This window comes from Haliotis cracherodii, unplaced genomic scaffold (assembly GCF_022045235.1).
Source record: "Haliotis cracherodii isolate W230 unplaced genomic scaffold, xgHalCrac1.p SCAF_1, whole genome shotgun sequence".
Classification (NCBI taxonomy): domain Eukaryota; kingdom Metazoa; phylum Mollusca; class Gastropoda; order Lepetellida; family Haliotidae; genus Haliotis; species Haliotis cracherodii.
The window spans coordinates 6,509,271-6,532,925 of record NW_027266264.1 but is presented as its reverse complement, the minus strand read 5'-3'; the positions used below and the strand labels follow the sequence as shown (position 1 = coordinate 6,532,925).

General features: G+C 37.9%; 1 protein-coding gene across 1 annotated transcript in view; it reads left to right on the top strand.

Moving 5' to 3' along the window:
- Nucleotides 1-23,655, top strand: part of LOC139471850 (adhesion G-protein coupled receptor V1-like) — a 159,288-nt gene that overhangs the window by 17,415 nt on the left and 118,218 nt on the right. The window contains exons 3-13 of the mRNA XM_071254352.1: nucleotides 2,065-2,242; nucleotides 7,487-7,729; nucleotides 9,063-9,164; nucleotides 10,040-10,159; nucleotides 10,493-10,621; nucleotides 17,562-18,338; nucleotides 18,558-18,672; nucleotides 19,927-20,073; nucleotides 20,631-20,779; nucleotides 21,223-21,361; nucleotides 21,949-22,160. Of these exons, the coding sequence (XP_071110453.1) occupies nucleotides 2,065-2,242; nucleotides 7,487-7,729; nucleotides 9,063-9,164; nucleotides 10,040-10,159; nucleotides 10,493-10,621; nucleotides 17,562-18,338; nucleotides 18,558-18,672; nucleotides 19,927-20,073; nucleotides 20,631-20,779; nucleotides 21,223-21,361; nucleotides 21,949-22,160 (2,311 nt within the window). The remainder of the gene's footprint in view (nucleotides 1-2,064; nucleotides 2,243-7,486; nucleotides 7,730-9,062; nucleotides 9,165-10,039; nucleotides 10,160-10,492; nucleotides 10,622-17,561; nucleotides 18,339-18,557; nucleotides 18,673-19,926; nucleotides 20,074-20,630; nucleotides 20,780-21,222; nucleotides 21,362-21,948; nucleotides 22,161-23,655) is intronic.

Genomic DNA, 23,655 nt, shown 5'->3' with positions numbered 1-23,655 from the left:
TTGAGAGTCGTTATAGACATTGGGAAGCTAATATCGCTTTGTGGAACGGGGCCCAGGTCTACTTCCAAGCAAGCACATGATATTGTTCCAGAGTTGAAATTCGGTTGATCTGAGACTGTTAAATTGAAAAACATTGTATCAACATTGTTTCAACATTCAAGCCCTTTCAATATTTGAGGATAATAACATGTTGAAATGTGAGATTTTTCTAATATTGATTCAACATTGTTGTGCCTACTGTGTTCTTGGCCATTCATTCAGATGGCGCTGCAATTTGTGACAACATTCCAATTGAAAGTCTTTGAGAGGCATTTAGAAGTGATACCAATACACATAAAGAATAGAATCTATGGATGTCAACTTCTTTATTATGAGAAACACAATGTTTCGGAGTATGTGCATACACCTTCATCAGGTGAATGAATGAGGCAGTCGGCTTCTTCTGCTGTGTTTATGATAAATATTGACGATGAGCAACTTTGTCCTTTCGCATTTGGCGTCCTTTTGTATTCGTAGAATTGTACATTATTCTTTCTTATATATGGCATCTACAGAGCTCCAGATAAGCTTTTGGTTTTGTGGGTATTTTACCCATGCATTTTAAAATCATTGGGTATCAGTAATTCTATCTGGGTATTCAAATTTCTGTTACCCACAAGTTTTTACACATGTGGGTATTTAAGTCAAATATTTAAAAACACTATTCATCTAGTCCTGCATACTGGTGTTGTGTGGGTTCGAGAGCTTTATAGGACTCAAAAATACCCCGATACTTCCACAAGAGTTTGGCAAGGTTGACGGAATGTCCGTTTATAATTTCAAAATAAGTTGCTGATTTGCTAATCGAATACGCAGGGTTACTTCACAATATTTTGATAATACGCACAAGTTTTATTTTTGTAGCGAATCTGTAATGTTCGTTGCGTATTTGATACGCTTGGATTATATTTTACTGCGTATTTCTGCATTTTTGATGCGTATTTTATGCAGATACGCAGCTTATCTGGAGCTCTGCATCTATTTGATTTGTATTTTGACCTTTACTAGTAACATTTAATACTTTATTTGTAACATTTGACTATTAATGCATAATGCATACTTAATTTCAACTGATGGTTTTTTTTTACTGAATGGCCTCCCATAGAAGGAGCAAGAAGTCGCCATGAAACATCGAGTATGATGAAGAAGTTGTGTCCATAATATTCTCCTTGTCATGGTCAACTTGTGTGTTATACCTTATTCGACGTAATAAGCGCCCAGGGCACTCTCAAAATTAGTAATAGGGGGCTGTTATTAGAATATTATTTTGGTGAAAAAAACAGAGTTGAAAGATAAATTTCGTGGTTTATGCTGACAGCCTGAAATGTTTATATACGACAGATATATTTTTCCAGAATTTAATTGCCCATAATTGAGGGTGCATATTACACATGAGTGCGTATTATACACAAATAAATAGGTCTTGTGTACATTGATCAATCAAAAGGGGTGCTAATTGGGATTGTTCATTAGCCAATATATTAGCAAATATCGCCGTGGGCGCTTATTAGAGCGGGGCGTTTATTACGTCGAATACGGTATGTGTGAAGTGACTCAGCAGAAAGTGTCAACTTATCCAGCCTGAGTGATTGTAATGTTTTCCTTACAAATGCTGTGTCATATGATTGCATAAATACACAGGCGTGAAGTGTACTAAAAGCAACAGGAGTTACTGTGGTTAATTGGACATGCATGATTAACATGTTTTTAACACGTTCAATGTTGGTTGATATGATCACTACCAATTAATCACAAAGGTTCCATTCCACAGAGCGATCATAGCACTACGGCACTGTCGTAAGTGCATGTTAAAGTATGGGAGTTGTGATTGTCTTTGCACTATGATTGGAGAAAGAAATCTGAAGGAGACAATGGAAATATCTACCGGTAGTTATCTGGGCTTGTGTCATAAGCAGAGTCTAGTTGCCAAGAGTCAAGTGACTTCATGAAAGTCTACATTTGTTTTTTTCAAGCACTGGCCGCATCAATGTTTCATTATAAGAAAGTTGATGTTCTTTTTTACAGGATGATGTCTTTCATTCGTCAACTGGTCATATTCATGGCCCTGTTTGTGTTCATGGTGACGGGGCAAGCAACAGTCCGGTTCTTGGATACAAACCTCATTGTGAAGGAGGGTGATCAGTTTGACCTGCGGGTGCAAAGAACTGGACCCATAACTTCTGAGTTGGTTGTTATTGTTGCAGTAAGTATCCTTTCATTTTGATCTCATTATCATCATAATGTTAACATCATCATCATCATCATCATCTTCATCATCATCACTATTATCAATAATATTTCGAACAATGACTTAACAGAGAGTTTGCTCATGATGGAATATTAACAAAAATATCTTAAGCTATTTGCTATTGTGTTTGTTAAAAGAATAATGAAATTGCTTGTTCCTGAAATAATGATACCTTAATTATCATGTTGATCATTGCAAAGAGATATATTAGAAACCAGTTGTTTGTAGAGGAAGACATGGGACTTTATGGATGACAATTTGATTTTATATAGTGCAGATCATACCATACATGCATGTTGATATTTCATACATTCAATTTCAAGATGAAAAATGAAATAAAAAAAATTAAAATTTAGTCTGATTCTGACAGAAATGACAAGGATTGACATTTCCCTTTAAAGACCAGAACTTTAAATGTCAAGGAAGTTTAAGTGTACATATACGACGCAGTTAAAGCATATGCAACATTAGAGAAGTCACAGTATCAAGATAATAGCCATATAACACAATCCCTTTATCATGTAAATAGCAAACACATTTTTATGACAAAAGTGTACCGTCAATAATACATTTGATGCTTCTAAGACAATGTTAATTAGATTCTCCTTTGGTTGAATGAACATACCATGGATGTTTGAAAATAATGCAGGATCTGAAACTTTCATGCTTGCTTTATGATTTCATAGATATGTTCAATTGCTGGACAGCAGTAATGGAAGAATAATGTTTGATATTAGCAGGTAATGATATTTCAAACTTGAGCTTAACTGTATCGTTAAAATACAGCGACAAAAATAGCCAAAGTTTCTTTGCCTTATCAATGATTACTGCATCATTTTCAGATAATGATAATGTCTGCAAATGGTACTCCAGAAAGACCGCCATTTTGTACAAAGTACCAACTAATGTATATTAATTGAAAAATCTTGTGATCCTTTGAACAGCAATAATTTTCAAACACTTTAACTCAATTCATGTGACACATTTGTTTGGTATTTTAATGTGCTTTGTACTATATGCCATAATGACAAACAACAGCAAACCGACTGGAGTTATGGACTGTCTTAGACAAAGTTGAATGTATTATTCTTGTACATAGGAAGGGTGGGAAACTGTGGCATTGCAATATGCATTTCTAGGAACAAGTAAAGGTTGAATCGCCGCTTTTCATTTAATGTACAATTCTAAATAATAATGAAAAATAAAGTTTTTTAAACCCCAAAGCATAAAAAGAAACAGTATGAAGGGTGCTCTGCAAATAATATGTATAAATACACCCAGTGTTTGAAAATAAGGATGCAAGTCCAGGGTTCTGGTCGTATGCTATTGTTGAAAGTTAATGGTTCAGATGATCCCTATATTATATACTATCGGAGCAAACCTGAAGGACAAAACATTTCCTCTTAATTTTGAACACTGTGTATCTATTCTCATTTCTATTTCAATGTAGCAAATTATTTGTTTTATATTCATTACTTTATATTGCAAGCAAACATTATTCTGAAGAATACTGAAGAACTACTCATTGAAACAACCACTTTATTAAGCAAGCTTCCATGTATGTAACTATATATCATTCATAAGTGACATTAGTTTCAGGAAAACAAAACTTAGAAATCATCATCTTTAGATGACTTTAGACTTTAGATTCTACTATACAAGTATGAAGTGTTAGATTTTAAGAAAACACTTAGCGTAACAGTTTCATATGTTACATTCTGCCATCACTGTGGTTACTGAATAAGTTCTGGACTATACCAGGAAAACCTCTAAGATGGGGTATATTTCATTAAAGATAATTTATATCTTTGATAGACATGTGAAAAACAGTAGGAGAGGAAAATGAAGTTGAATAAACATAAATAAACATGATAAAATATGTCTGGCAAAATGAAGTTGTCATCCAGTAAGGTTTATGTGTTCCTGGAGTCACCTCAGTTTTAAAACAAGTACCATTGAATACATAATGATATGTGAAATGTTTTTACTGATGAGTTTAGAATTCTGAGTAATTTTCATATTCACCTTTCATATTTTAGATTAAGAAACCAGTAAGTTTGTATCTGATATTTGTTTACTCACCAAAGTCCCTTTAAGATTATTTTATCCTATTAATAGTTCGTTTACCCATTTGTTTGCCCCAAACCATCCATAATTCATGAAATCTAGACAGAAATGTTGAAACCAATCCAGTGTCAAAGACAAACATTATGGTAACTTGCCATTTATCTATCTGTATCAGCATTTGTCATCAGAATCAGAAACAAGATGTGAGCAGTGAATATTTTTATCTGATGTCAAAAGTTGTTTTTTGTCAAAGTCTTCAAGTCTGTTAATTAACATGGTATAAGTTGTTTCCCAGAATTACAAGGCACTGTCTTTCAGGCCATGATGATCTGATTACAATGGATTAGTGGGTTGGAATGGCAAACAAACTAGATCATCTTTGTAAGATTTCACAGACTGAAGGTCCATGTGAAGAAATGTTTTGGCATGTTGCCCAGAAGCATCTGGGTAAATAGTTACATTTATGAAAACAACTGAAAGTTTTAAATGGATTTGACAACTGTGCAAATATCATAATTACATTGAATTTTGGTGTTTTTCTCCAGTTCATGGCTTTCATATTTGCGTACACGTCCAATAAAACATTCGCCCTTACAGACAGTGATGCAGTACTGGAAGTTAACAAGAATCTCTATCAGTAGCATTATAGTCAAAACAAAGTTCTAACTAATTTATATAATTAATTGACAAATCCTGTTGTGGAGTTTTTGACAACTTTAAAAATCTCAAACATTGTTATTCACTTCATGTCACAAATTTGCTTTGTTTTAATATCTCTTTAATCGATAAATGCAGAGATATATTTTTTATTTTTAAGATGTTTATTAGTTAATGTTCTCAAATATATGAAAGTGCAAAGACAATCGTAACTCCCATACTTTAACATACACTTACGACATCATGGTCATAATAATGACATGGAATAGTGTGCTTTGTGAACATCCTAAAACCATATCTATTGTTAGCAGGTGAGCTACAGAGCCTTATGGTTCTCACTTCAGCCAGTTGTTCTGTGTGTATGTTGCTATGCTGTGTATCATGCCTTGCCCAAGTTGTTAACGTAGTGTGCACCTTGTAGCGGTAACATTTTAGTCTGAAATGGATTTGACACCAGTGAATATTGTTTGCGATTGTTATAATTTACTGATTTCTGTATGTCTTACTCCAGTGCTTGTAGGATCCGTATTTGCTTAGATGTCCAATGAAACATACATTTTTACAGTGATGCTGTACTGGCAATTAACAAATATCTCAATCTCAAATAAAAGCAATGAAACCATTTTAATAATTATAAGAAATCTCTGCTCAAAGCAGAGTTCATTGTATATCATAAGCATGCTGAAGACACTCTATCAAATAGTGATACCACCAGGTGTTTGTGAAAAGGTGAACATGTCCTGACCCCCGGGTGTCACCCATCACAAACACATTCAAAGGCAAGTCATAGGAACATACTGTACAAGTCAAAATAGGAATTGCATCTGACATTTTTTTTATCACTGATGCATCAAATTTGGAAATGCCCCCACATATCTACCATACAATCTTTTGAAAGCTCTTCTAGGACTCTGATCAACCTTGATCAAACAACTTTTGGGCGAGAGTCATGTGACTATTCATCTCAAGAACATGCTTGATTGTTAAACTCAAAAGTTGTGAAATAAGACACCAAAGGCTGGAGCTGCTGGAATGTTGCTCGACATAAAGGGAAAATTGACTTTTGGAAAGTTGAGGTCATCCTGCTTGTCGTACATAGTTTTTAGTCACGCTGAATTTTAAGCAAAGATCCAAATGTGAAACAGATGAGGCTGTTTCACTGGTGTCTTTTGTTTCTAATTCAATCAGGAAATCAGTGGAAGGGCTTTTTGACCATTATTAAATGCTATCAGATCATTACTATACCTGAAGTTGAAGTAAAACTTCTTGGCAAAATTCGTTGCTTGTTATGGATGGATAGATGGATGGATGGATGATTTGATGGATGGATGGATGGATAAATAGATAGAGGGTTGGATGGATGGATGGATGGATGGATGGACAAGTTTCTTTGTTCAGTTATATTGCCTCCTGCTTCTTCACTAACTGACCAAGAAATCCATCAAACAGGAAGTTATACTAAGTTTTATGAATAAAAATGTTCAATTTAATTTATCTTCACTGTTAGAGAACCTCAGTCCTTTTGAATCAGATGTTTTATGAAAAGGACATATCCCAGCCGTATGAAACTATTCAACACCTGGCATTGATTCAGAGTGACATGACGTAATCCACTCTTTGTGTATTTGCACTCGCATGATCAACTTTGTTCATGCACCGAACCTTGTGTCACTGTGTCCTCATCGCTCACTGGCGATATAGATTTATTAAACATAAATCATATAGCTGTGCATAAAAATAAAGATTCTGATACATGTTTGTTTTTTACAGACTAATTCTTTAGCCATAGTTTTCCTTCCCATTTTACCCTTTTCATCATTTTCCTTCGCTAGAGATAGTTTTTGCCATTATCGGCTCATTTTATTAATGAAAGTGATGGCACATTGTACATTTGTAGGTTATTGCTAACTTACAATTTGTCCTGGTACATCTCTGTGTATCTTCAAACTTCAATGGCTTAACCTTCATTGTTAGTGGATGTGGTCACATTTATTTTGTTGTTTCAATATTGTGTGATTGAATTTTTCGTGAATTTTGACACATTTGCAAGGTGTTAAACAAATAATAAAGTCCTTTTCAATGACACAGAATAGCATTTATCATTCAATCAAAGATGTGTCAGCAATAATACATTAGCTCTGTCTGTGAAAGTTGTTTTCTATTAATTGTCATTTAATCTGTTATTTATTTATTATTTATTTTTGATGGTTTCAACTATAAACACAACAGATGTTATAGAACAAACAAGTATCATAATCTTCACTCTTGATTTAATGTTTCTGAGTTGGAGGAGCTGTTGTTGGATATACATGATTTCAGTTTACTTAAGAACCTTTTTACTTTTGAATATTATTTAAAAAATCGTTTTGAAAAAAATGTTTATGAATATAGAGAATGTGATAGGCATGTATTACTTAGTTATGAATGAGAAGTGATGTATCTCTGCAAGGTATTAACAATTCCTCATTTGTGTAGATTGAAAGTGATCTCAGCGATGATTTTATCGGAGACACTCAAGTTGCACGGTTCACGCCAACTGGTTCCGACACAGTGGCTGTGACCTTCACAGTTAGAGATGACGATGAGGCAGAGGCTGATGAAGTTAGCATCCTGCAAATCACCATAGTGGGCAGAGCGGCCATTGCTGTCGATCCTTCACAGACGCGGGTCACCATTCTGGCCAATGATGATGCTTATGGTGTCTTCGGCTTCACTGAGGTAATACACTTGTTATTCAAAATCCATGAAAAGATATGAATTTGATTTGGTAAGATTTTGGCCACTTTGTAAATGGTATTGTGTGTTCACAGCTTTCGGCCATGGGAGCCGTGCCAATTTCTACTTGTCAGAGGGGTACACAAAGTACATGAACTATGTCGCACTTTCATTTTGTGGAAGCCTCGGTGGCTGTGTGGGTTAGATCACTGACTTTGTGTGCTGGCGATTAGGTACCTCATTCTGACAGTTTGGGTTCGAATCGAGGATGGGACTCAACCCAAAAAGTACAAGAATCTGTACTTTACTAAAAAAGTGGTATCCCAAATGTAACATTTTTTACATTTGACCACTTTCTAAATGGCATTGTGTGTTCATAGTTTTCGGCCATTGGAGCCATGCCAATTTCTACATGTCAGAGCGGTACACAAAGTATATGTGATCTAGACTACCAGTTGTCAAACTTCCATTTTGTGGAAGCCTCTGTGGCTGAATGGGTTATATCACCGAGTTTGTGTGCTGGTGATTAGATGCCTCACTCTGGCAGTTTGGGTTCGAATCCCGGATGGGACTCAACCCAAAAAGTACAAGAATCTGTACTTTACTTAGAAAGAGATATCCCAAATATAAGATTGGTAACATGCTTCAAGAGAGGTGTTTACTTTTGATAACTGCCTCATATGTCATAACTCCACATTCATTAACCTTAAGAAGTGTTGACAGTCACGCAAGCGCTCGTTCATGCAGATCTTTAAGTAGTGTTTTATAGGTATGGAGGATATTCCTTGTGGAGGATTTTTTTGAGACATACAGTAATACCCTGTTGTTCCAGGTAGTGTTGTTCACAATGATTTTGTTTTAGTTAGTAAATTTCCTGATTAACAAGAGATAATGCTGTTATCAAATGTTCCCAATTGTAAATTAAAGGGACAAAACCCTTTCCAAGCCAAAATTGGAGTCCATTGTATGATTCCGTCCATTCTATAAGCATGTATTTATGAATCACTATCAAATAGTGAAGACACCAGGTGTTTGTGAAAACGTGAAAATATTCTGTCCCACCTGTGGCACCTGTCACAAACACATGGAAAGGCAAGTCAATAGTTCTCCTGAAAAGAACACGGGAACATTTGCTACAAGCCAAGATAGGGAATTGCATCACACATTTTTAAAACCGATGCATCCTATTTGGAAATGTCCTCCACATGCCTATCATTGTTGAATGTTCAGAGAGTTGAAGTTAGAAGTTGGTAAAGAAAGCATAGTAGCACTGTTAAGCAACATAATCCTGGAGAGATTAATATATCACCATTATTTGCATTCACCGATCTCTCAGGCATCACCTCGTCAGGTGATTGAGAAGACGTTCACGGAGGTGATCAACATAAAGATTGGCCGACAGAGAGGATTGTTTGGGAGTATCATGGTCAGCTACATGGTGAGTAGAGATACTGACTTATAACACACACTGTAGTACAGGTCAAGGCTATATTACTTGTTTTATGAATTAATTCTCTCAAAAACATGTACTTTGTGAAATAAAATGTTCATATTTCAACTCATAATTTCTTTACCACTTTGGTTTGACTTCTAAAATAATATCATTTTGTTAGAAAATAATACACAGATTAAAGCTTTTGATGAACTAAATACTTTTGTTTCTTGAATCATATTAGAGAAGAAAATCTATAAATTCAACATGTAAATGTCAGAGAATAATCTATCTTGATTACATAGGGCATAAAAGGTAAATAGTGATGAAAGCTGGTGATGACATGAGGTGTTTATGTACAAAAAGGGTAGACATGTCCTGCTCAACCGGTAGCACCAGCCACTAACACAATTTTTGTAAAAAAAGTAAGTGCCATTGAGTAAGGAGATATGAAAACTCCATGTTGACAACCAACATGTTCTATTTTGTAAACTTCCTCTGAATGTCTACTATAAAATGTTTGGAATGACTTTACCATCCTTTTGATGGTGAAACATTGATTGAAAAGCTTTCCTGTTTGCTAAATGTGTCTTTCCGTGAAATTTGAATCAATTGTACTTGCTCATTGAACACTTGAGAATGTAGACTCCATAGAATTGACCTGATGGTATATTGGAGAGGAAATTCACAATTTGAAAATCTAAATCATCCCCTTGTCATGAAATATGCTTGGCATTAGGAAGGGGCTTGGTCATTGACAGTTGGTTGTGCAAACCATTAAGATTTGGTTGAATGGTCCAGACTTGGAACAGCCTCCAGAAACTGATGGATGGGTGGATGAGGTGTGTGTAGATATGGATAACTACTTAACTCCCTTACAGATCAACGGAAGCAGTTTGGAGGCTGACGTGGAGAGAGACATCGCACCAAGAAGCGGATTTGTTAGGTTTCAGCCAAACGAAAGAGAAAACAACCTTCAGCTTCAGATCAGGGCAGATGATGTGAGTTCCTTAAACCTGAAGAGGGAGAGACATTATTTGATTTAGCAGTGAATGAATTGAGATTGCTATGTGTAAGGTTATTCTATTAAGTTTCAGGCGAATTTAGGGCAATGAATCTACTTTTTGTTACCTGAACATACAAGCATGAATTAACAAATTGCATGATGTTCAACAATTGAAGTTGTCGGAAAGTGGTCTCTGAGATCAGATGAAACTGTATGATCACAAAGATTACCTATTCATGAATGTAAGTCTAGCCACTTTGATCAATTTGCATTGATTACATATTTACAGTGATAGCGTCAGATATAGAAATCTTCCTTTTTCCTGCAGATACCTGAAAATGCTGAAACATTTACAGTTTATTTGGTGGATACCTCTCCCAAGGCCAGGATTGACCAAACAAGATCCTCATTTACCTTCATCATACAGGCTAATGATGCCCCTCTTGGCTTCCGCAGTGTAAGTACCAAGTTGATACAGGCTGATGTGATATGGTGCAATATTGCTTAGTCACTCACTCACTCACTCACTTCCAGTTGCTAGTTATCATCGACCAATCAATCTGTTATCATCCATCAATCCATCTGTTATCATCCGTCAATCCATCTCTATTGATCCATCAATCCTGTAATCTATCCATCAATCCATCTGTTATCCATCAATCCTTCTGTAATCGATCCATCACTCCATCTGTTATCATCCATCAATTCATCTATTATTAGGTACCGGCAGCCAAAATTTTAACTACATTTTTTGACACAACACACTGACTTTTCTTAAACTGGAAAGCAATACAAGCAAAACAAAAAAGGAATTATGAAGATATCTTTATTAGTTCTTGAGATATTGTCAATCAAACATCTATTGTCATAGACGTGGGCAAATTTAATTACATTTGGACAAGTTCAGCATTAATTCATAACAAAACAAAGACTAACAAAAGCAAATAAAAAGCATTTAAATAAATGAGGATGTCTTAAACAAATTAAGAATATGAAATATGTCACAAGGACCATCAACTGTGTAGCGAAATACTGATTCATGTTTATTTACAAACAACACAATAAAGGTTCAAATTCAATGTCTCAATTTCATGATCATTAGTTTCACTTCTGAGATTGTCAACATGGCTCATATTAGTAGTAATATGAAATATAGATAATACTATTGTCACAAGGACCATCAACTGTGTAGCGAAATACTGATTCATGTTTATTTACAAACAACACAATAAAGGTTCAAATTCAATGTCTCAATTTCATTAGTTTCACTTCTGAGATTGTCAACATGGCTCATATTAGTTTATAATAATATAAAATATTATTGGATATAAAATTCAAATCATGAGAAAAATATGTAAATACATGTCATTCAGTTCCATTTTGAAATAAATAACAAACACTTATTGGATATTGGATGGGAATTTAACTTACTTGGAAAAAATGACATTGTAAAATGTTTAGTTGAAGCCATGTAATCGCCAAAATATGTGTATATCTAGGCGTTATCGTTTAACTATTAAATATGAGCAATAAATTAGATTTCATCCTTTTATTATCGATATGTGAACATATTATTTGGATATTCCAAAAACGGACTTGGTTTAATTTCGATAAAAATATCATGACAGTAGACGTAAATCATCAACCAAAATTACTTTATTGACAATCAAATACATGTTTGTTCTATAACTAAGCTTTACACGAACATGTTTCAACATATGTATGCATATTCAGTGACAAAGCATTTGCATGAAAGTGGACCCTTTACATCCGCAATCTTGTATTTTCATGAGATTTTCGTGTCTCCATCCTCAAAAAGATAGTAAAAATATGTTCGAATAATCATTTTTCAGATACGATTTTAAAATACCATATAGGTCAATTATTCAAAATGTTAAATATATCTTCATTTTTTATCAATCAGCACTAAAAACCATTGTAAATAATATCAGAACTCGCCATGCGGCGATTTGTTTACGTTATCTCAGCGAGATCATCGAAGTGGTACGTACCACAAAAATAGCCACTTTTATGTTTGACATCGGCAGCTATAACCATTCCAAAATGTTCTCAAAGGTTAAAAGGATTTATAGATGCAAAAACAAAGGGTTCAATATTACCTACTTGAACATGGTCGTGTTGTGAAAGCCTAGTGATATGGAAAAGGTGCTGCTTACCTTACAGCGTAAGCGTGATGATGGGGAGATCGAGATCATGTTAGCTTCGGTGGGTTTCATCACCAAAATTGCCAAAACAAACTACTCTATCTTCTCCATTTTGAACTTTGATCAGCTCTGCTCCTATGGCTTTGTCTGAAGCATCTGTATCCAGGATGAAGGGGTCCTCCTTGGTAGGTAATGCCAACACAGGTGTATGGGTTAGAGCATGCCGCAAGGACGAGAACGATTACTCCTGCTCATCATTCCCTTTGAATGCCTTCTTACCCGTAATTTGATACAACGGGACTGCCATAGAAGCATAGTCCCTGATAAACATCCTGTGGTAGTTGGCAAAGCCAAGGAACCTTTCAACATCCTTGGTACAGGTGTGGCAGGGCCAGGTTACTACCATTTTGAGGTCATCATTGTTGGCCTCAAGGCCATCTTGGCTAACTACGCGACCGAGAAACTCAACCCTCTGCTGAAACAGTTCACACTTGCGAGGTTTCAATTTGAGTTGATAACTTCGGAATCTCTCGAAGATGGATCGGAGATTAATCAGATGGTCTTCAACATTGGTACCCATCACCAAAATATCGTCCAAGAATGCCAGTGCAATATCCCAGTTCAATCCTCGCAACACGAGGTTCATTACCCATGAATATGTTGCTGGAGCATTACATGAATATGTTGCTGGAGCATTACATGGGTGCCTTGGCAAGATGGCCGGATCCAGGATCCTTAGGGCTGCTGGCTTCCAGGTTGGCAAGAACCTCAGAGAAAACCTCCATCTCCCTGGAGGATTGTGAGTGGCCGACTGCCACCGGCCATAGAGAGCACTCTGACTCTGACTTGCCTGCAAGTTGGTCTCCGCTTGTTCCAGTTGTTTCAGGTTTGAGTTGATAGCATCCATATCAGAGCTAGGAACTGCTTGATTGGACATTTTAGCTTGCGACAACCTACTCGGGGTACTTTCCCTAGCTGGAGTAAAATGTCCAAAGGCTGATTTAGGTGTCTTGGTTTTGGATGGTGCAGCTTGCCCAGAACCAGGTTGCCCCACCATCCCTGGAGACCAAGAGCCTGCAGTTTGAGTACAAGTGGCAAAGTAGATGGTGCTTAGAGCCTGTTCAGGGTTTCTGATTACAAAAATCCTCCTCCGTCAGTACACCTAAGGTTTCTCACAGCTGAACAATCTTCCTGGCTAGTTTCATCCCTATTCCCAGAATAAGCTTGAGTTCTTCCTCAGAGCACAGATTAATGTAAACTGGTGCCATGATTGGATTATCTGAAATAATCCAAAAACCTGTCTTAAATAATTAATTAGAAAGTACAAGTTATAAAAACCCTATGTTTGGAATGAATACAATTGGGAAAGGAACATAAGTGTCCGAGCCTTCCCTAAAGTATTCTTGCTCTTGTACTACAACCTAAGGTAAGACGAAGCTGACCTGTCGGTACCTACATGGTAGCTGTATAACATTAAACTAACCTAAGTAAAGAAATGTCAGTATTATGGATATGACAAATCATGTACATGTCAAACGATAGATGCATGGAAGCTGCAACCTGCATGTCGGATTACACCTGGGCTAGAGAGACCATGGCGGCAGAGAAAACCCAAGATATACCATCAACCATACCCCCCACCAGTAGAGAACTGATACCAACCCAAACAACATTAGCTACATGTTGCTAATAGGGTGAGGCAGTGGCAGCCGACTGCGAAGCCCATCGTCTGATGAAGGATAGAGCGCCAGTTGATCGTTGCCGAATATACTGACTGCTGACCAGTAGAATGATGCCATTCGTATGAAGGACAGAGCATAAAAGTGGACGCATATTGTCAGCAACCGGTTTTACAGGCTTCACAAACCAGAACCAAGTGAACGATATCGTCCCCCAAAGGACCGACTACTGCTGCTAAGCATTAGCTACCCTTACCTAACACGACCAGACTTACAGATGAACACACAACACTGCAGGCAAGATAACAGAACTGTACCACCAGTGAACAAAGAAGATGGCATACCCCAAATAATCTGTACGGTCAGCGGGTGTCGCAAACTGAAATGAAACCCGGCCATACTAGGGTGAAATACTTGCACCATCTAACGTTTGACCTATGCTAATATAACACAATCACATTTCATGCATGGCATAAACATGACCATAAAAATGACAAATAAATAAATATTCTCAACAACTACAAAAGCTACCACACTTACCAAATGGATATAAATAATAAACAAATGCGATAAACACACCAGGTCTAGGTGACAGTTGACCGCTGTCAGTTAGTTTTATCAAGAGTGAGTGAGCGCAGTAGTGTCAACCTAACTCCTTGTATAAATAATTGAAAAACCTAATACATGTATACATAAATATAACCCCAGGCTTAGGTGACAGTTGACCGCTGTCAGTCATGCGAATGACTGAGTGCAGAAGGGTCAACCTAAAACCTTGTATAAACAATAATGCACAGTGAATACATACCTGCAAACCCCTGCATAAATGAAAAGACCTGCAGAATACTTACCCACTATTTAATGTGAATACATAATATATATATACATATAATAATAGTATAAATGGATAAATGAGTGAGTGAGTATGGTTTTACGCCGTACATATCATGAAAACTCAAGAAATATTTCGGGGCTTCAAATTAAGGTTCTTCAACCAATCAGATTGCAGAATTATATATTACTAACAAGGGTGTAATTACAGAAAATATTGTATTCTATCTTGTTGCGAATGTATTCCCTGTAATGTGTGAACATTGATTTGACGCGAGTGAGTGAGGTTTTACTTTAGCAATATTCCAGCAATATCACGGCGGGGGACACCTGAAATGGGCTTCACACATTGTACCCATGTCAGGAATCGAACCCAGGTCTTCGGCGTGACGAGCGAACGCTTTAACCACTAGGCTACCCAACCGCCCCCAATGGATAAATGATGGTAACACTACACATATATAAATATGTTGAGTTGTTACAGCGTTACCATGCACCCAGTGACAGTGATTGACAGCTAGGTGCATGCAACACTGCAATCAACACCAGGAAATTTACACGTAATACGCCGGGTGAAAAGCATGCAGCTTCCAGTGGTTGACATGATCAAAACACATGTATGGTGGATACATCAACACCCTTTGATATTACTGTGCATTTAACATTACGAGTATGTTTTTACGGCCGAAAAGTGATAAATATAAAAACTAAAGAGCTTTGGGGTATTACTCTAATAGCCAATGAAAAAGCTCAAAAAGCTCCATATTACGAGTTTTGCTCTATATAAGGACATCACGTGACCCATTCATCAGTTCTTTCCCATTGTCGTGTGACATATTACTTTTGTCACAAATATCACAAATAGGCTTAATCCTGTTCACAGCGCCATTGTTGTGAAAGCCTAGTGATATGGAAAAGGTGCTTACCTGACAGCGTAAGCGTGATGAGGGGGAGATTGAGATCGTTGTAGCTTCGGTGGGTTTCGTCCGTTCGGTTTGCTGTCCAGTCTCAATCTGTCGCTTGTCACCTGTCAGATTTGGCGGGTAAGTTGATCACGTGCATCAATCACACCCGGAAACATACGAGTAACATCGGGTGGCCAATCCGATGTAACCCAATGTACGAGTGTGGAAGCACCAATCACTACATTTTGCTCGACGCACATGCGACAGCCAAGCTAGCTTTACTTTCGTACACTTGTTAGAAAGGAAATTGAATAAAGAATCAATTGATGTCAGAACTGACAATGTTTAAATGAATACTTTTGACGCTGTGATGATTTAAAGTCGAGTAATTATTTTAAATATGATTTACTGTTACAAAATAGTTTTCCAAAAAAACTCTGGTGATTACCTTACTATTTTTAGTTTATTTTTGCGTTGCCTGTGTGAAATGCGCGAGAGCAAGAAAAAGACCGTGTATTTTCCTTTGGTGTAAATGTCTTGAGGCGAGCGTTCCGCGGCACTAATTAATAAGGTTCATTAGTGCAATGCCACTTAATATTAGATATACAATTGTTTATTAATGAACAAATAACACACAACACATGAAAGGAAAAAGGACAATCTTTATTGTAGTATTATTTTTTTTATTAATCCATAAATAAGAAAGTAATGAGCAAGTGAAAACGGACCATTTTGAGAATCTCTATAGATACGTCTGCTGCCGGTACCTACTATTATAGACCATCAATACATCTGTTTTCATCCATCAATCCTGTAATCTATCCTTCAATCCAGCTGTTATCATCCATCAATCCATATCTATTGATCCATCAATCCTGTAATCTGTCCATCAATCCATCTGTTATCATCCATAAATCCATCTATTATCAGCCATCAATTCATCTGTTATTATCCATCAATCCATCTACTACCATCAATCAATTTATCCCTCTATCAAATAGTATCAATACATCTCTATTCATCCATCAATCTTGTAATCTATCCATCAACCCATCTGTTATCCACCAATCCATCTGTTACCCATCCATCAATTTATCTGTTACCATCCATCAATCTATCTATTAACATCCATCAATTCATCTGTTATCCATCCATCAATCCATCTCTATGGATCCATCAATCCTGTAATCTATCCATCAATCCATCAGTTATCATCCATCAATCCATCTATCAACATCCATCAATTCATCTGTTATCATCCATCTGTTACCATCCATCAATCCATCTGTGATCATCCATCAATCCATCTGTTAGCTATCCATCAATCCATCGGTGATCATCCATTTATCCATCTGTTACCCATCCATCAATCCATCTCTATTGATCATCAATCCTGCAATCTATCCATCAATCCATCTGTTATCATCCATCAATCCATCTGTTATCATCCATCAATCCATCTCTATTGATTCATCAATCCATCTCTTTTGATCCATCAATCCATCTGTTATCATCCATCGATCCATCTATTATCATCCATCAATCCATCTATCATCATCCATCAATCCATCTGTTATCATCCATCAATCCATCTGTTATCCATCCATCAATCCATCTGTTATCCATCATCAATCCATTTGTTATCCATCCATCAATCCATCTCTATTGATCCATCAATCTGTCTGTTATCCATTTATCAATCCATCAATCCATCTCTATTGATCCATCAATCCTGTAATCTATCCATCAATCCATCTGTGATCAACAATCAATCCATCAGTACATGACGGTTGATAGTTTCATTGTTTGACTTCCAGCCTGTGTACAGATTTGCAGAGGGACCAGGCAGTCAGACATATTCTGTACAAGTAAATCGTGGTCTGACAACAGATGGCTTCACCAAGATCGGCTCACTTTCTGAACAGGCAACAGTTCAATACTCAGTTAGCCCAGGAACTGCACAACAAAATGTTGACTTTACAGCAAGCAATGGCCAGCTTGTATTTGGACCAGAAGAAACTGTCAAGTCCATTTCATTTATCGTCCTTGATGATGATCAGCCAGAGATGAATGAAACATTTCAGTTCCGTCTTTCAACATTTTCTGGTGATGTTGTGTGGGCTCCTAATGCAGAGACAACCACAGTAGTAATTAGTGCTAATGATAATCAAAATGGAGTCATCAGCTTTAGAACAGAAAACAGCACAACATTAAACCCAGAGGTGAGAGTCAATGAGGATACATACTCTGTGGCCATATTCCAAGTTGTTCGAAATGCTGGGACTTTTGGTCCTGTGAAAGCCACATGGGAAATAAGCCATTATAATGAAACAACCGACCAAGTAACATCAGATGTGGGGCCTCTCTTTGGAGAGGTAGAATTTCAAAATGGTGCCAATACAGCTGAAATCAGGATCACGATTGTGCAGGACACATTCTCCGAGCCAGCTGAGAAGTTTGTGGTGACTCTGCAGGAAGCGACCGGGGGTGCAACCATTGAGGGAGTAACACAAGCCTTTCTGCTCATAGAAGACAGTGATGATATGTACGGCAGAATCGAGTTTGACTCACTCTTCCAGCAACAGATCAAAAACGTATGTAGTAAAGATGGTGAGGCTCAGTAACTTGGATGATGGCATGTCATCATATCCCATGGCTTTGATCATTGCTCATAATATCTTTTACTTGATTGTTAGGTCCAGACTTGATTATTTACAGGCTGCCATCAGATATATATGGAATATCACTGAACAACAAACACCCACTTACCAAATAACAACTGATGATTAATAAATTACTTTGTACAATCACAGACCATCACTTCACGGTCCCTGAAACTTCAGCTGAAGCGTGAAGGAGGACACTTCAAAGACCTCACCGCCAACATCTCACTGACCTACTATGACAACGCCAACAGAGACCGCACAGGTAGAGCTCTACATTAACACAGCCAGATTGCTATTCAGTGAAAATAATGTTATGTTGTCATAGATACTTGCAGTATTCCGGTCCAACATTGCAGCACCTCAACTTCCAGTGCTGAGACAGTACTGTCAACTTGTCGACAAAGCACTGAAGTGTGAAGATTGATTTAGATTGGTTTTCCTCTTTTATTCTTACAGATAATATAGTTATCTAAAATTCCAAACAAGAAGCCCTTGGTAGTCAATTTGGAGAAAATGATTGTTATGTTCAAAATAATGATTTTGAAAAGTTTATAATTTTCTAAGTTCAAAGGAGTGTAATGTATTCAAGGAAAGCTCTTCTACTTCTCCTTCTTTGCATTTCTACTCTCCTTTTTCTCCTTTTCTACTTCTGTCCTTCTTTTCTTTCCTTCTCTCCTCATTCTCCTTCTCCTTCTGTGCGTGTGTGCCTATATAATTACCCCCAAACAACACACCTACCTCCTCCTTCTTCCCCCATATCTACCTACCTGCCCTCCTTCCTGTCAGTGTCTACAGATGCCATCCTATACTTGTATATACCCACTGCTCCCCATGTCTTTGTGTAGATGAGGTGCTGATGCCATCCTATACTTGTATATACCCACTGCTCCCCATGTCTTTGTGTAGATGAGGTGCTGATGTCATCCTATACTTGTATATACCCACTACTCCCCATGTCTTTGTATAGATGAGGTGCTGATGTCATCCTATACTTGTATATACCCACTACTCCCCGTGTCTTTGTGTAGATGAGGTGCTGATGTCATCCTATACTTGTATATACCCACTACTCCCCATGTCTTTGTGTAGATGAGGTGCTGATGCCATCCTATACTTGTATATACCCACTACTCCCCGTGTCTTTGTGTAGATGAGGTGCTGATGTCATCCTATACTTGTATATACCCACTACTCCCCATGTCTTTGTGTAGATGAGGTGCTGATGCCATCCAATACTTGTATATACCCACTACTCCCCATGTCTTTGTGTAGATGAGGTGCTGATGTCATCTTATACTTGTATATACCCACTACTCCCCGTGTCTTTGTGTAGATGAGGTGCTGATGCCATCCTATACTTGTATATACCCACTACTCCCCGTGTCTTTGTGTAGATGAGGTGCTGATGCCATCCAATACTTGTATATACCCACTACTCCCCATGTCTTTGTGTAGATGAGGTGCTGATGTCATCCTATACTTGTATATACCCACTACTCCCCGTGTCTTTGTGTAGATGAGGTGCTGGCACAGAGGTACTTCGAGATGCCGCTGCTGCAGGGGTTGGATATCATCGCGGGGGAAGTGCCTCTGCTACCCAAAGCCTTCCTGCAGACGGGAGGAAGATTTGAAGCCTACATTACGGACGTCATTATTGATATAAGTCAGTACCGGCACCTATTGACCTTCAAACCAAAGTGTTAAGGTTAAACATACAACCAATGTGTGTGTCGCTAAACTGTAGCTTACATTATAAATATTCCCTGTGAGCTACATGCAGCTTTGTTCTTGTTAGTCAGTTCATTGGTCAGTTAAAGTTCACAAAAGGTCATTCCGACTTGACCTGTAATTTGATGTCTTCAGATATTTGTTAAGCGGTAGTGAGATATGATTTGAATGAGATTGGTACAGAGTCTGGACTAAGTGCTAACCCACTGAGATACCATGCCGTGTTTTAACTTGGGTACCTTACTTCGACACAGTATACTGACTCCAGTCCTTGTTTTATCCCCATAATGTTGAGCACAAGGCAGGGTAACAACAAGTACCATATTTTAATGTCTTTTGGTAAAACGCATCTGGGGATAGGCCCACTGACCATTCGCTTAGGAACACAGTCTATCCTCTTGACCACGGTCTATCCTCTGGACCACAGAGGTGTTTTTGATAAAAGTCAATCAGATATGTAAATGAATGAGTCCTAACAATTCCCTGCTGCAGCTCCTGAGTTTGGGCACTACAACAGCCCTGTCCTACAGTCCCGGAGGCAGGTCAGTATCCCTGTCACCGCCACCAACGCCAATGGGGAGATAGGATTTGCTGACATCTCGGATGTCCTGGTTGAAGAGCCCACGTCAGGCAGCAGAGTGGTAAGTTAGGACTCAAAACTTCATCTCAATGCTAAATATGAAATGTACTTGGTTGATTACGGAGACATTACTGTTTGTTGGTGACAGTACCCCAACAATGTCATCTTCCCAAGGCAAGGGAGTTAACTGACTTTAAAGTTTAGTTTCCATCTTGTATTATGGAGTTATATTTGGACTATCACAATATAGATCTTAATTATCGATCAGATCATCTTGACTGGGCATGGCCATTTTGTTGGAAGCAAAAGCAAGTGATATGAGAGATGAATCTGATTGGTGAATAGGAGAGACATAAAAGGGACATAACTCATGATAGCCACAGGTGGCGCTAGGATCAAGCCAAGGGTGGAAACTTGACTTTTATAGTCAGTTAACTCCCTTGCCTCAAGAAGATGCAACAATGTGGACTGTCATCCAAACTCACTCACTTACCCCACTTGCAGGTTCAACTGAAGGTCAACCGTGAGGGAAGCAGTGGACCAGTCAACATCAGGTGGATTGTGACAGGAGTCGGAGAGTCAGCATCTTCCATTACATCGGGTGACTTTGACAGCATGACAGGCGTGGTTCTCATGTCATCAGGTACTTTTCGGTCACCCGGCTACAGTCAGGATTATAGTCAGATTGACTGTACCTGATTCATATCATGTTCTCTTCCACCCAGTGTTTACTGTAATGCCTTATCACTAAATGAAGCAAATCTAGAATCTTACCCTCCCCTCACTGGGGCTCCTTTTCAATTTAAATGGAGTTGTTTGTTTCTATAAAAACTATATATTTATATAGTTTTAGAGACTAAGCATTAGTCTATCATGATAATGGTTGTCAAACAATTGAAATAGAGGCTGACATCAAATCTACTGATCTGTTTCAATAAAGATTGATATTTGTATTAAGATCTTTGTGTTATGTTAGAAATATATGTATATATTTGGGTAGGCTCTGTTTATTAATATCATGGTTGTCAGGAAATCGAATTGTATCAAATTTAATTTTAAATTAATAAATTTGAAAAGCTATTTGTTAATTTGAAAAGGGTTTGTCAAAACATATAGAATGTAGGATGTAAAGTTGAAAGTCCTGTCTCTATGTTATGCAGATTTCAGGATGCACTTAAACATTTAGTGTATTATACAATGCTTCATCACAGGCTTTGGTTTGACCTTCAGGTGTGTCTGAGATCGACATAACACTCAGTGTCCGGGCAGATGAAATTCCAGAGATCAATGAAACTGTAACAGTAGAGCTGAGGATTGAAGGGTCTTCAGTGGAAAGGTTACGACCTGGGTCAGCTGAGGTCAATGTCACTATATTGGCCAATGATAATCCAGCTGGAGTGTTTGAATTCTCAACATTGATGCAGAACAGTTATAGAATTCAGGTGTGTTTTCTGGTTAAAGGACCTGTGAAAACTCAGGTTAGAATCATCTTCCTGAGGCAAGGGAGTTAACTGGTTATAAAAGCCCCGTTGCCACCCTTGCCGAACTAGGCTACAGTTATGAGTTACATTTTGGCTGGACTCACATGTCTATGCATAGTCCAATCAACATCGCGTAATGAACTAGACATCCGGTTCGTAAACAACATGGATTTTAACGTGTAGATTTCAGTCTACTTCAGGATTTGCAAAGCATGTGTACCGCCAACTGGGCGTCAACAGATATTTTGCAAGTTCTCTCATGTTTTTTAAATGAAGGTGCTCACATGATTTGATGCACTTCACAGGGTAAGAACCGTTTTATTACAATATATATTATAGACAATATGATTATGGAGCAGATCGTCTTGACTGAGCTGTTTGAAGCAAATGCAAGTGATATGAGAGATGGAATCTGATTGGTCAATAGGAGGAACACAGAAGGGACATAACTTGTAATAAGCAAGGGTGGAGCTACAATCAAGCCTTGAAATTCCAGCCTAGTCCGGCAAGGCTGGAAACTTTTATAGTCAGTTAACGCCCTTGCCTTAGGAAGATGGGTTGGAACTGATCTTCAGCAACCTGAATGGCAACATACAGAATCTGATTGTCAGACTCTCTGACTTCGCTCAGTGCAGAATCAGGCAACAAAAAAACAAACAATGATAAAAAAAGATGCAGCAGCATGCACACAGTGGCACCACAGTCTGCTTTCATGAGTTGCCTCCCTTACCCCAATGTCAGGATCCACTGGTCTTGCATTCAAATCCTAGCTATGTCCCAGTTATGACATAGCTCATGTGGCAACTCCAGACTCAATTATTTACAGACAACAACAAACTAGATAATATATTACTGAACATTTTGACAAATGGCACATGTTATGGAAATATGAATCATCACATTTGGCCAAAATATCATTCTTGATTATCCAGCGTACCTCCATCTTATTGTGAAGACAACTCTGGACACAGTGTTTTACCATAGCTCTTTAAGAGAAGTGGTGTCACATCTCCTTCTCACTTAGCAGTAATGATAACTTCCCACAGAATTTCTCTCACATGAGTTAAGCATAGTAAGCTTGTGTGTGACAATTTCGTTATGGTGTGAACCAGTGTTCACACTATTGACCTATATTGACTATTGATAATGCTTAAGGGGCAGTCGGGTAGCCTAGTGGTTAAAGCGTTCACTTGTGACGCCGAAGACCCGGGTCCGAATCCCGACATGGGCACAATGTGTGAAGCCCATTTCTGGTGTCCCCCGCCTAAAAGCAGCGTAAAACCAAACTCACTCACTCACTGATAATGCTTACTATAACAGTTTCTCATTTTGGAGATTCTGGGTCAGAATACGTCCTCAGTACTCCATTCTTGTTGTAGGAGCTGACTAAAATGAGCCGGGGTGGTGACCACATGTCCCCTGGCTGGTAATACACCATCAGGTGGTCTGGGTTGTT